This window comes from Halichoerus grypus, chromosome 8, assembly GCF_964656455.1.
Source record: "Halichoerus grypus chromosome 8, mHalGry1.hap1.1, whole genome shotgun sequence".
Classification (NCBI taxonomy): Eukaryota; Metazoa; Chordata; class Mammalia; order Carnivora; family Phocidae; genus Halichoerus; species Halichoerus grypus.
Window position 1 is genome coordinate 139338290 of NC_135719.1, and position 12991 is coordinate 139351280.

Genomic DNA, 12991 nt, shown 5'->3' on the forward strand with positions numbered 1-12991 from the left:
CACGTGAAGCTGGCTATGTGCCCACTGTGGCCATGAACGCGGGAGTGTGGGAACAGGCTGCCAGGAAATCGCGTGGCCGGGGTGGGGTCTGCAGCGGTGACCGACCTTCCCGCAGGGCTCTGCAGGTGTAGGGACGGCCAGAGGTGTTTTGGGGCTCGGGCTCTTGTTTATGAATGGGATCTAGGCTCACACGGCCCGTGACTTAGTCTGAAGGGCTGGACCTTGAGCCACAAAGGCCGCTGAAGTCCGAGGGGAGATGGGAGTCCCCAGCCCCCGCTCTGAGACCAGGCAGGGCTTCTGCACCCCAAGCCTGGGAGAAGGGGGTGGTGGTGGAGGGGGGGGGGGGGGACTGCTGACTGCCTGTCCCAGCTGGCACGCCGCCCCGTTCCCCTGACCTCCAGCAGAAAGCGACTGCCGCTTCCAGGGTCTGGCTGGGAGTGGAGAAGGACTGCCTGGCGGCCTTGTGCTCACTCCTCTCCTCTCCCCAGGGGTGTTTGTGACTTGTGAGCAAGGTCACGACGCTAACCCAGGTGCGCCCTGAGGGTGGGAACCCTATGTGCTCTGCCTGTCCCAGCAAGGTTCTGCACAGCCAGGTTCCAAGAGTCGAGTGGGTGGGGTGATGACAAAAACACAATCATCCTTCCCAGTTCTCTCCGATTCCCAACGCCTGAGAGGCACCCCCCTTCCGGCTCTGCCAGATATTGCTTCGGATACTCTCATGTTTCTAAGTTACAAGCAGAACAGTCTTCTTTAGTTTTAGGCTTTATCTTCCTTTCTGTTTGCGTCTTTTAGATTTGCAAATGCCTTTCCCTTAACTGCTCTCTTTTACAGCATCCCGTTCCTGTTTCGTGGGGAGAACCACCTCACCTATCCCGGACTACTGGTGGAGGATCTCCTCAGGGGTCCGGGGATCCCCGAACTTCCAGAGGCTTCACTTGACAAGATCTGACTGAGCCGTTCGTTCTGTGGGGAATTTCTCAAGCTTATCAGATGGCTTGAAGAACATCTTAGTCTCACGTCTAAAGCTGTGACCACGCACGGCTACTGGCCCCCTGGGAGAGGTTCGCTGTGTAAACCCTTCCCCGAATCCCCTTGTTCTCAGCGAAGGAGACCTGCCTCCCGCTCTCGCAAGCCACCTCCAGGTTCAGAGACACTCTCACATTTCCTCCATAGAGAATAACCCCCGAACTCCTACCAACGTGGGGTGAGGGCGTTGTGTGCTTTTAGCCCAAACTGCAGTTCGCCTCCCTTCTGGAGCGACTGGGTGCCACCAATTCCTGAACAGTGGTGGTGAGAGTGGCTTAGGATCGGGCCTCTAGGGGGTGAGGTTGTCTGCCCCACGTCACACAGCCGACAGGCAGAAGCCGTGCCTACGTGATGGCAAAGCTCGTCTCTAGCCCCAGCGCCCTGCTTACCGCCTGTCTCTGTGAGCCCGGGGGTCTTCAGGAAGGACCCCGGGCGCGCATCCCTCTTCTTCCGGAGGGGCCCACGACTCACCTTTGGTGCGGCCTGGGTGCCGGGTGAGGGGGGTGGAGCTGGAAGGGGTTGTAGTGATGGCTGAGGTCGAACAGGTCCGCGAGCTCAGCTCCAAGGGCCAGAGCTTCATGGCTGGGTCAGCGGAGGCGTCCGTGCGGTCAAGGCTGCCTCTGTGCGGGGACCCTTGCTTTGGTTTTAGGTCCCCAGGGCCTGGGGCAGAGAAGGACATTGAGAAACGGGGCGGCAAAATCCCGTGCCAAAGCTGGGCTACCACACCGAGGCCTAGAAGCAGGGGCACCGGAGCGCACGGACCACAAGGACAGAAGCTGGGCTGCGGTGTCAGCAGGAGGGCCCTGGCTACAGGCCCGGCGGGGGGTGGGGGGGGCGTGCAGAGAGGCTGGCCCCGGCTCGACGCATGGGTCCGACTGCGAGCCCTGCAAGGCTGTGACAAGATAAGGCACTCAAGAGGATGAACCACTGCCAGAAGACCAGCATGTGAGCTCTGGGCACGCCTGTCGTGTAACAATGTGACATGTAACTCAGATGCCCGATTTCAAAAGATCCTGACGACATCTGCTCAGGATCACTCCAGGCCTGCAGCCAAGGCCCCGAAGGTCCAGGACGGACGGACGGACGGACGGACGGACGTGCATCCTGCCAACTGGCTTCACTTAGGATTTGAGAAAGCAGCTTACTCCTAAACTAACAATCATTTAAGAAATCTTAATCTCTGTAAGAGTGACTTCTCCCTTGTATCTTGTGCTTGTCTGCAATCGCTACATTTTCTACCCCGAACACATACTCTCGCTAAACAAAATCTCTATAAAAACATTAAAAAAAACAAAAAAAAAACCCCTCCCACTACCTAGTAGTAGGAAAGGGGCCGGGCTCTCTAAATGGAAGATCAACATGCGTGCAGCCGGAGCTCCTGAGAGCATGAGGACAGCGCTGTTTGGCACCATGTCCCCCTCCAGGCACCCCACGGCCGGGACCCAGAGGCACGCCCTCCCTCGGGGCTGACCCCGCAGGCCCCTCAGCCAGTCGGGGGTCTGGACTCCCTGGGAAGTTTTCAGTGCCCAAATCTTACAACTTGAAACCAAGGCAAAATTTGGATTCTGAAAGATACCCTTGATGAGAAGCAAGATTCAAGTCTGGTGGAATGAATGGGGACAAGCAGCCAGTAGGTGCAGTTAAAATGAGGAGCGGAGGGGAGGTGGAGGGGAGCGGACAGAGAAGCAGGACGAGGCCGACAGCATGCTGGCGAGACAGAGTCCCCGAGGACCGGGGGCACGGCGGCCCAGGGTCCCCGAGGGGGAGCGCGTGACATGAAGTCAGTGCCACACTGACTGACTTCAACAGCTTAATAGGTATGTATTTGTTTGTACGGTTACCTTGTTTTTGCGGTGATATGGGTTTTCCACAGACAGCACTGATAATAATCTTTCCCTTTAATTTAAAATAAATTTAAGTGGCAACGGTGAGTCAATTCAAGGGAAAACATGTACATGATCCACACGGGTGGATAAAAAGATGTGGCAAAACTCAGGAAGACGGCACAAGAATGACATCAGACAGCACAGTAGCTAAAGGCCTCTATGGACCAGCGTCCCCCTGCCCCCGCTCTGGGCGTGACTGGTGTGCTCACGGTCTTTCTGTCCGCTACTGTTTTAACGTCCGCATCCGAGAGGTCAGAGAGCCACCGCACAGTCATAAGACTTCATTCTAGGCTGACCTCTGGCTTGGCAACAGCGATCCAATTATACAAAATGCTTGAACGGAGCAATAAATCCTTCGGGACACAGAGCACGTCTGCAAAAGGCCTTGTCAGCAAAAGCTAACAACTCGGTGCTCTGACAGAGGAGGAGGAAAGGGCAGCAGCTTTAAATTTAGCTGCTAAAAATAAGTCTTAAAAAAAAAATCTCACACAAAAAAAATCTCACTTGATAGAGGCCGTCTATTTTAGGAAGCAAAGCGACAACCAACCAGTTCTGCTTTTACACACGGGCACGACACAAGCCTGCAGGTGCGAGCGTGGGGGGGCGGCACGCGGCCGCCAGACTTACTTAGCACGGACATGCTGGCCCACGGACCTGTGCATGGATGTCCCGAGGCTCCCCTACAACTGGGCTGTGCTGGAGAAATGGTCCAGAGGGTGTGACAACTCATCTTCTCTTTTGAAATCAGAATCCACGCTGGCTACTTTAAACTTGGCTTGGAATTGGGATCAGGAGGAGGGGTCCACTAGGGGTCATCAGGCCTTTAGGTACTTTTTTTTTTTTTTTTGGTTTGTTTGGATTTCAGAAATGAAGGAGGATATATGATGAAAACACATGATAAAGGAAAAGGATTAGAAATCTCCAATTTCTGAAAAAGGGACAGGCTCGTTAGGAGAGGATGGGATGTCAGAAGAAGACCAGAACCGCAGGCGTTTAGAGAGAGTCGGGTGGGCCGTTGGAGACTTGTCTTTGTCCTTGCTTTTGCTTCTCAAAAAGGGACTCTTTTTGCGCTGAGTTGCTAAATTGTTATTCCCCGGATAACCCAAGAGAGGAAGGAAAAAAAAAAAACAACAAATAAATGAAGTGAATAATAACAAATGACTCTAAATTACCTAAATGTAGGCAGGAGATCAGAATCCCGTCCGACCCAGGAAAGACGGGAACAATACCCACGACAAGCCCAATCAGGACTCGGTGAATCATTTATGCTCTGACTCAACGTGATTAATTTAGGGGTGTCTTAGTGCCAACGCTATACTCTGCACGGGAGGAGAATTATGTATCGCTCAAGGAGCCAATGGCTGAGACTTTTTTCAATTTCAACGTGTTAAATTATTAAATAAGGATGTTTATTAATTTAGGACCTGGCTTCTCTTACTCATCCATTTTAATGACAGGCCCCCTGACGATCAGGTGCACACTCCACTCCCGTTCCTGCTCAAAGGCCTTGCAAACACCTAACAGTATGTTTCTGGCCTGAGGTCATGAGACCACAGTCTCCTGAAGTATTCACCAATAATTCTGTATATCTAAAATAACCTCTTTTGACAGCACCCATTTAAAAATAATGAAAATACCTCTTTTTGTACCCGCAAACCCCGCCACACCAAGAACTGTTTCCTTTAAGATCGCCTGCACAACCTCTACTCCAATCTTACACTTCATGGCTTGTCAGAGCAGACACTCAGTCTTACTTTCTGATTAATAAGCTGCAGAGTTAAGGGATTTCCGATTTGCTTATTTCTGCCTCCACAGCGCCACCTGGTGGCCGGTGCTCCTGCCACAGAACAAGAGGCCCCAGGCTCCGCAGCACGTTTGTCCATGGCTATTCCTGCACAGTGGTGAGGAGCTCCAGCTCAGCGGCCCCGCAGACCCGTGTGTGGATCCCAGTTCCACCACTGATTACACCGGCAAGTGTTTAAACTCTGAGCAGGGATGACTAATCGTGCCCACCTCAGGCGGTAGGTAGGCTCCGGGAGACAGGTAAAGCATGTCAATTAGCTAAAAGGAGCCAGGGAGGTATGCCCAGTACATATAGAGCTGCTGCTATGAAGAATTTTCCCTGATCTGCTCGTCCATGGATCAGCACAGCAGCCTGGACCAGTCAAGTATTTCTTTCCTCTCCAAGTTTTCCTAGCTCATTAGGCCGATGGTAGTTAATTAAGTCAGTTTAGAGAATAATACAAGTTGAGGGGATAAAGGCCAACAACTTTAAATAGCCAACATGCAAACCCGAGGGGAGAGAGCCCTGCTGGACAGAAACAAAGGTTCGGCCCCATCATTGCTTAGCTGCACCTGAGCTGTTTACCTAATCTGATCTCCTCTAAAGAACGGGAATGCAAGCATTTGTCTTCTCTGCATTCGGAAGTGACACAACAGGACCTACTGAATGGCAGCCCCAGAAGGCTTGTGCACGTATCACACTCACAGGGCAGCTTGTCGCCACCGGCCCCCAGCACTGTAACGTCAGCCCCCGGGGGCACAGGGCTACCAGGCCTAGGCCCGGTCTTCAGAAAGTCCTAGGGTCCTTCATAAAAATTTAAATTACTCAGGGTGCATGCCTGGCACGTTTATGGGTAAAGAACCCTCAAAATTATATTTTAGAAGTAAACCTGAAAACAATAGTTGATTCTGAGGTACACGCTTTCCCCCATTCCTTCACGGCTCTGAAATTCGGATGCAGCTATGACGGGGTCTGTCGGTCACCACTGGCCAGGAGGCACCTCTGACGAAACGGTCACTGCCACGCCCCATGTGCTGCGCTCCTGTCTTCCCCTTATGTCTGTGCACAACGCTCTAAGTCTGTAGAGCACGGCCCTCTTGGAATGCCCTGCTTTTCCTGGCGGCATATAAAGTAATTATGCAGCGTATCGCTGACAGCCGCTTAGATTTGAGGAAATACAGCATATACGACCAGGAATCCACATCAGAACGTCTGGCAAACTCCAAATGACAGCTGTAAGTAAAAAGGTAAGCCGTGCCCTGTGGCTGGGAGGACTCGGGGACTTCCTGATCCTGAAGATCCCGCGTGTGTCCAGATCGGGTTAGATGCCCCTGGGATCTCCCTACAGAAACATCTGCCTCTGAATCTTCGACACACACAGCCCGTCTCTACGGCACCTGCGTACCTATCAGCCCTGGACGCTACCACAGCCTACGTGATGGGGGACGCTTCTCATTCTAAAATAACGAAACTGTCACAGGATGAAGCTGCTGATGGGAATTTGTATTCTCTCCTGGGTTGCTAACACACGCAAGGAGGCAGACCTGTGTGTAAGCAGCACACCCTCTTCACGCTCCTACACGCACGCGTGCACACCCACACACCGTCTCGCGTTCTACCCCATCCAGGCAGAGCCCTTCAGAGCACCCCTTCCGTAGCTTGACCGCAGCCTGGTCAGCCGCTCCTACCTTTACCCACAGGCCCGTTGAGGGTGTCCCGCTCTTCCGCACCGCTGGAGCCAGACGGGGTGGCCTCAGGGTTCTCTGGCTGCAATCTGAGGAGCTGAGGAAATGGCGAGGTTGGGTCCGGGGACTCCACCTGCCAAGGAGGGCTCTCTGCGGTTGACTTCAGTCGTTCTCTGGAACCTTCTTTCTTTGGTTTGATGAGCTTGACTAAGGCTTTGGCACCAATCCAGTGGTTTTTCCTAGCGAGAAGCCAATTGTTAGTAGGACACAACCAACCCTCGCTGCCCCACCAGCAGGTCACGGGGTGCCCTGACGTGAGCTGAGCTTTCCATCTCAAGCCGTTAATTTGGGGTTCAGAATGATGGCACTCCTCACCAACACCATGATCATCGGATTTGGGGCCCAGGGATGGTAGAAGTGTGCATTGTGGCGGAAATCCACACTAGCCTCTTGGGGAAACAGAACTTCAAATATGATGCAAACTCCAAACTCCTTATTATGTGCGTGAAACAAAGCCGCGTCCGTCGGCAATTTTTCTGTCAAAATGCCATTTTGGAACTGAGCCATGGACCTCCTCATTTTCTGCTAAAGTTAATAGTAAATGGAATAAGCTGACATTCTTCAACCAGTCTCTGGCACGGAGGAGTCTGGGAGAGCGAGGGGAGGGAAGGGAAGGGGAGGGAAGAGTGGGCCGTTTAAATTAAAACCAGTAAATTTCAAGAGTAAGTGATAGAGTTGCAGCTGACTGGAAATGGGGGTGTATTGATATCACCAAAAAAATTGGCTCTGAAACTAGATAGTACCATGTTTGCACAAATCACTTGGTCTCCTCATCTGGGCCTCCATTTCTGCCAGACAGAGGGAGGAGGACCGAGGTTCAGAAATTCTGTGGTTCACCAGAGAACCTTGAAGGATTCACGGTGATCCTGACTTCGAGGCTGGGCTGGGACAGGACACAGAAACGGCCGGCTCCTGGGGCTCAGGCCTGGACCAGGGGAAGGCCTGTGGCACCAGGCTGGCAGTCCCCAGGGACTGAGTTGGCCCCACCACCAGAGGTTGCTTGTCCCTGGAGAAAGGACTGAGTTTGTGAACCTGCCCTGAGGTTCAGGGCGTCCAGAAGAATCTGTGTGAGGCCCAGAGGTTCCCGTGTTTAAAGAGCCTGGGTACACCAGCTTCTGTCCCCGAAACAGGAATGTGATTTCCAGTGTCCTATTAAATCGTGGGACAGAACCTGATACGGCCACCCTTCTGTCCCACTTTAATGGCTCCCACACCACAGACTCTCCGCCCCTTGGAAAGTGCTGTGGCTAAATTAAGCCCATGTCTCATCAGGGTCAGCTGGCATTCGCTGACCCTCCCAGGACAAGCCAGAGTACAGAGTACGGGGCTGAAAATCTAACTCCTTCAGTCACGGGGGCGGCCTGCACACAGAGGACCTCCACAGAGCAGGAGGCACGGGCCTTCCAAGCTGGGTGCTGCTCTAGATGGGAGCGGGTTCCACTCCACTCACGCACGAGGAAGGTCTCTGTCCTGGGCTTACGTCCCTGACACTTAAATAAACTCACTTCTTTGGAGCAGGATCATAGAACTTATACTGGTCCATGATTTTTTCTTCCAGTTTCTCCTTATGTCTCCGCAGGGCATTTAATTTGTCTCTGTGAAGAGAGAGGAAAAGGAGGGTTCTCAATCCAGTTTTAAATAAAACCCATGAACTTGTCAGCCCAGCCCGGGACCTTTTCTGGGATTCGGACATCATCATGCTCATGACCGTCATGATCACGAAGTCGGGGATGTGTGAATGGAAACGTCTGGCATTGGTCCAGGAAACCCTGATACCCTGAGGATTTGTGCTGGAGTACTCAGGGTCTGGGTGCAAGTCAACTCAAGGGAGCAAACCCCTAACCATCTGAAAACTTACGTGCTTCTAGAGCCCCAAGGACTCGCCGGCCAGGTCACTCGGGACACTGGGCATTCGGGGTCAGACACGGGGCTTGTGTGTTAGTAATACCTTTGGTGAGGGGGGGGAGCTGTGCCCTCAGGGAGCTGGATGGGCATCAAGGTTGAAAGAGTCAGCTCCGCCAAGTCAGGCCTCTGACCTGGACCCACTCCGACGCCGGGTTTCTGATAACACTTCCACAGGGGCAAACTCGAAAGCTTTTGGGGGCCAGACGGGGAAGATAAGGAGCAAAGCAGGCCTGGAAAAAGCAGGGGACTGACGGGGACTGTAGGTCTGGCAGCTCGCTGTCAGGCAGCCATGCGCAAGGCCTGCAGGGCAGATCTGCCAATTTTTTCAGAGAAGCCGGGACACCTAGGTTATGAAGACAAATCTGATTTCTAAATGTTGGGAACAAGTTCACGTTTTCAAAAACACAGAAAGGATCAAGACACCTCTGGACCCCGGGGGCTGCCAGAGGGCGCCTGGGCTTCCCGGGAGTGTCTGGCCTTCCTGATAGGAAGAGCGTGCTTCTGCTTTATCTCAGGGAGTCACGGGGGTGGAGCACTCCATCCGCACCGCCCACAGGCCATCACCACCCCCTGGTCTCCTCATATGAAAAGGAGGCCTCTGAACCAGAGGTGAGTGCTCAGGCCTCTCTGCTGTGAGGCTGTTGGGGTTCCAGCCGAACGGGGGGCTGAGTCCACCGCACATGCACACCTCCACGAAGAGTGACAGCTCTGTGAACCTCTGGCCCCAACCATGAAACCCCACTCTGCTTGGCCTTACCCTCTGCATGCTTTCGTGGCTGTCTGGACCCAGAAATGCACATTAACTCACAGACAGCCGGCATTGCACCCCTCCCAGGGCCCGGAATGGTGCTCTTATGCCAACTTCTGGCATCCTCCACTGTCTAATGCAAAACCATCATCCAATCATCCCCCTTGGGTACCAGGCTCCTACTCTCCTCGCTAGCACCTGCCCAACCCCTGCAGGCAGTTTCTATCAGCTGGATTCGAGAGAGCCAACTTCAGTCAAAAGTCGTATCTACCCCAAATTTACAGCGTGGTTTTTAATGTAAACCATCATCCAGTAAGTGGTGAGCCTGCCCCTCTACAGGAGCAGGTGAAGCCAGAAAACTGACCAAGAAGCACTGCTACATTGGAGAGCATGGCCAGCGGGCTACTGGGCTTCACTGCACCACGTCCCTCTGCCGGTGCATCTCCCCTGGCCATCCCAGTGCTGGCCCACCGGTCCCCCTCATGAGGAAGGACAGTCCAACCACCACAGCACGAGGCTTAAACATCACCCTGGATCCATGAGATGTATCTTGAATGACTTGACTCCAACACCATGAAGCTTCCCGTACCGGGGCTCGTCCTCCTGACCTCTGTTTCTGGCAGCTTCATCGGCCCCGCTAGACCAGCATCCTTTAACACTTCCCGGCGAATCCCAACTCATGAGCTGGGCACAGAAGCCTTCATCAGCTGAGCGCCTGCCTCCTCCTCCAGCCTTCTCTCCTGATGTTCCCGGCACCCAGACCACTGCTGGGCTCCACCTTCAGGTCCCCCCACCTGCCTGCCTTCTCCCCATCCCATGTCAGCAACAGAGCCCCAGCTCCCACCACAGCCGCCCGGCATGGACATGCTCCCACACACCCCACCACCCCTACCCGTTCCTGGCTCCCAGGGGACTGGTTCTGTGCACCTCATGGGGCCCATGCCAGAGCGGGCACTTCCCTGACCCCAGCCGAGAGAGGACAAAAAGCCACTTTCCAGTAATCCAGGGGAACACAGACAAAGGAGACAGAAAGACACCAGTTATGGCACTCGGACTCAGCCTTCCATCTGAGTTCTTTCCCTGAGATACTTCTTGTGGGCACGGTCCTATTTTTAAAAGTAAGCTTAATTCCAAAAGCAGATTCCGAAGCTTCTAGAGGTAGGCAGTGTCTCTGAAGAGCAAACAAGAGCCAACCAACACGTGCACAAACCTAGAACCGTTCCAGGGACGTCAAGAGAAGGATGTGCGGTTAAGACTGTCCCTGTGCCCTCAGGACACCAACGGGCCCAGGGGCCATTCCTTGCCCAGAATGTCACCGGTCCTGGCACGGGGCCGGGGAAGCTGGAGTCCCTCTGTCTACAGGCATCGCTCCCACACGAGTCTTACATGTACTGCTTCTGCTCCTCATGGTACTGCTCCTTACTCTCCATGTTCTGCTCTAGGAGCATCTGGTTCTGCTGGCTCAGCAGCTGGATCTGGCTCAGCAGGTGATGATTTTCTTCCTCCAAGTTCCCCTTGAGACGGGACAGCAACTAAAACACAAATCAGATCAATGTTTCAAACACTGTATGGTCCCAGGATTCCACTGCTGGGAATCTGGCTTCCAAGGGAAGGGTCACGGGCACAGAGATGCGCACCACTCCTCCGCCGGTGAGAACCTGTAAGGACCGAGAGAGCCAGCGGCCTGGGGAGAGCCGAAGTCCCTCTGCACCTGCCCTGTCCGATCTGGCGGCCGCCAGCAACGTGTGGCCACGGAGCACTTACAATGCAACCAGTCTGCACCGAGATGTGCCAAAATATACAAAGATTCTGAAGACTTCATAATAATAAAGAAGAGAGCATAAAATATCTCATTAAAGTTTTTTTTGGGTCACATGTCAAAATAGTCATATTTTAGATATGACCATTTGTATTTCAGGCTTCCAGGCTGGATGGGGGGGTGTCTGTTGCAATGCTCCCAACTCGGCCACCACCACCACCACGACCGGGAAATAGCCAGGGATGACATGCAAACACACGGGTGCGTGCGGCTACGTCCCAATCACGGACACTTAAATTTCCGATCATTTCCACTTGCCACAAAACTATCGTTCTTCTTCTGAGATTTCTCCCAACCACTAAAACTGTAAAAGACCGTCTTAGTTCACAGCTGTATGAAAACAGGCAGTGGGCTGGACCTGACTCGCGGGCTGAGGGCTTCTAGCTCCTGCCCCAGAATATCATCATGGCTGAAGTAGCAGGAAAATCCCAAGCTCGGGCTTCACACAGCCCAAGTTCCCACCCATGACTGGAGGCCCCCCGGTCTGGGGCCTCCTCAGAAATCCTAAAGCACCTCCCTGTGACAACATAGCCCACGGTGGCTGAGGCTTCCTCTGCCCGAGGGTCCAGCCCCCACCTCCTCCACACGCCCCCAGCCCCAGCCCAGGGGGGCCTGGAGGCATCTGTGCACCCGGGGTCTTGGTCTCCTCAGCTCTGATGTCCCACACGGCTACCAGGAGCTCAAAGCACAAGGCCTCTGAGACGGTTTCTGGACAAATGAGAGGCAAGAGGAGCTGTGTCGTGGGGACGCTGCTGTCCCTGAGGCGTCCTGTCCTGAAGGGGGTTGGGACCAAGCCGCTCTTCCCAGCTCGATCCACTTTGCCTGTCCTATCTGTCCTGGGATCTGCTTATGATCTCAACTGAGATGGTTCTGCTGCTTAAGAAGACAATTTCCAACCTCGCGCACCACAAGGGATAGCTATGCCTGTCCGGAAACCGGGCGCTCCTGGGTGAGCTCCATCCGAGCTGCCCCGGGATCCGGAGCCCGAGTCAGCCATTCATGCCATTTCGCTAGAACGGTGTGGATGCCGAACTGCAAAGACAAAAGACAAGTGTAGACACAGCCGAGGGGACGGACAGAAGACCATCCTCTGCTGTTCTCATGCACTTCCCCGACCCTGCGAGAAGCAAAGGGCAGATGGAAAGCTCTCTTCTGACACATCCCTGCCAATCATGGTGTCCGTCTCCCCTTCAAATGCCTCTGTTCCCTCCCAGCCCCTGCACCACCTTCCACATGGTCTTCGAGCGCCAACGCCAACGAGGACCCATCACCACCCACTGGGCCCAGGGCTCTCGTCCACGTCCCGGGCCTCACCTCGCAGTGGTTGTCCAGCTTGGTCAGCGAGATGTCCATGCTTTGGTGCTGCTCCTTCAGCTCGTCAAACCGTGCCTGCCAACGGTTCAGCTCCAGCTGTGAGTTGTTCAGGGAGGTTTTCAGCTCCTTGGTGTGGGCGTGCAGCTCCTCGTACTCCCCCTTCAGCTGGTGGTGCAGGAAATTGACCCTGGGGGCGGAGAGCCACAGGCCAAGGGCTGAAGGGCATGGCAGGCTCTGCCCCCGCCGTGCAACCTGACACAAGACGGCAGCCTCCCTGGGCCTCAGGTTTTTCAGGTGTAAAAGGAGGGGGTTGAACAAAATGAGTTTTCCAACTGTGTTCTTTGGGGTTCTGTGAGGGTCCCCCTGATGCCCCACGCTGGGCTGGGGGAGACAGCGTGGGCAGGCTCAGACACCTGCTCCCACAGAGCATCACTGTGATGATCTCTTTTACATTTAAAGCTTTGGCGTATCTGCATATGTCCTTGGAAAAAAGGGTTCGGCTGTTAACTTTTTTTTTTTTTTAATAAGCTATTTTGTTTAGCCAACGTATCTAAAAAAAAAAACAACGAACCAGAACATTTCTTCTTTAAAATCATGTGTCTACGTCTGGCTCTTCTTCCCAATTTCAAGCTCCTTTCTAATTTCAACTCCTGAGATGAATAAAGTATGAGATGCCAGGGTATTATGGAAATCCACTAAAATTACCATCATCATAACTATCATCCAACCAGGACTTCTTAGGGGGGAAGATTTGTATCCAAAAGC

At 53.7% G+C, this 12991-nt stretch overlaps 1 protein-coding gene across 1 annotated transcript in view; it reads right to left on the bottom strand.

The window, feature by feature from the left end:
• The window catches only part of CCDC88C (coiled-coil and HOOK domain protein 88C), a 124202-nt gene that overhangs the window by 11596 nt on the left and 99615 nt on the right, over window positions 1-12991 (bottom strand). Inside the window, exons 22-26 of the mRNA XM_036097516.2 lie at window positions 12227-12413; window positions 10480-10625; window positions 7946-8035; window positions 6384-6619; window positions 1498-1686 (exon numbers count right to left, since the gene is read on the bottom strand). Coding sequence (XP_035953409.2) covers window positions 1498-1686; window positions 6384-6619; window positions 7946-8035; window positions 10480-10625; window positions 12227-12413 — 848 coding nt within the window. The remainder of the gene's footprint in view (window positions 1-1497; window positions 1687-6383; window positions 6620-7945; window positions 8036-10479; window positions 10626-12226; window positions 12414-12991) is intronic.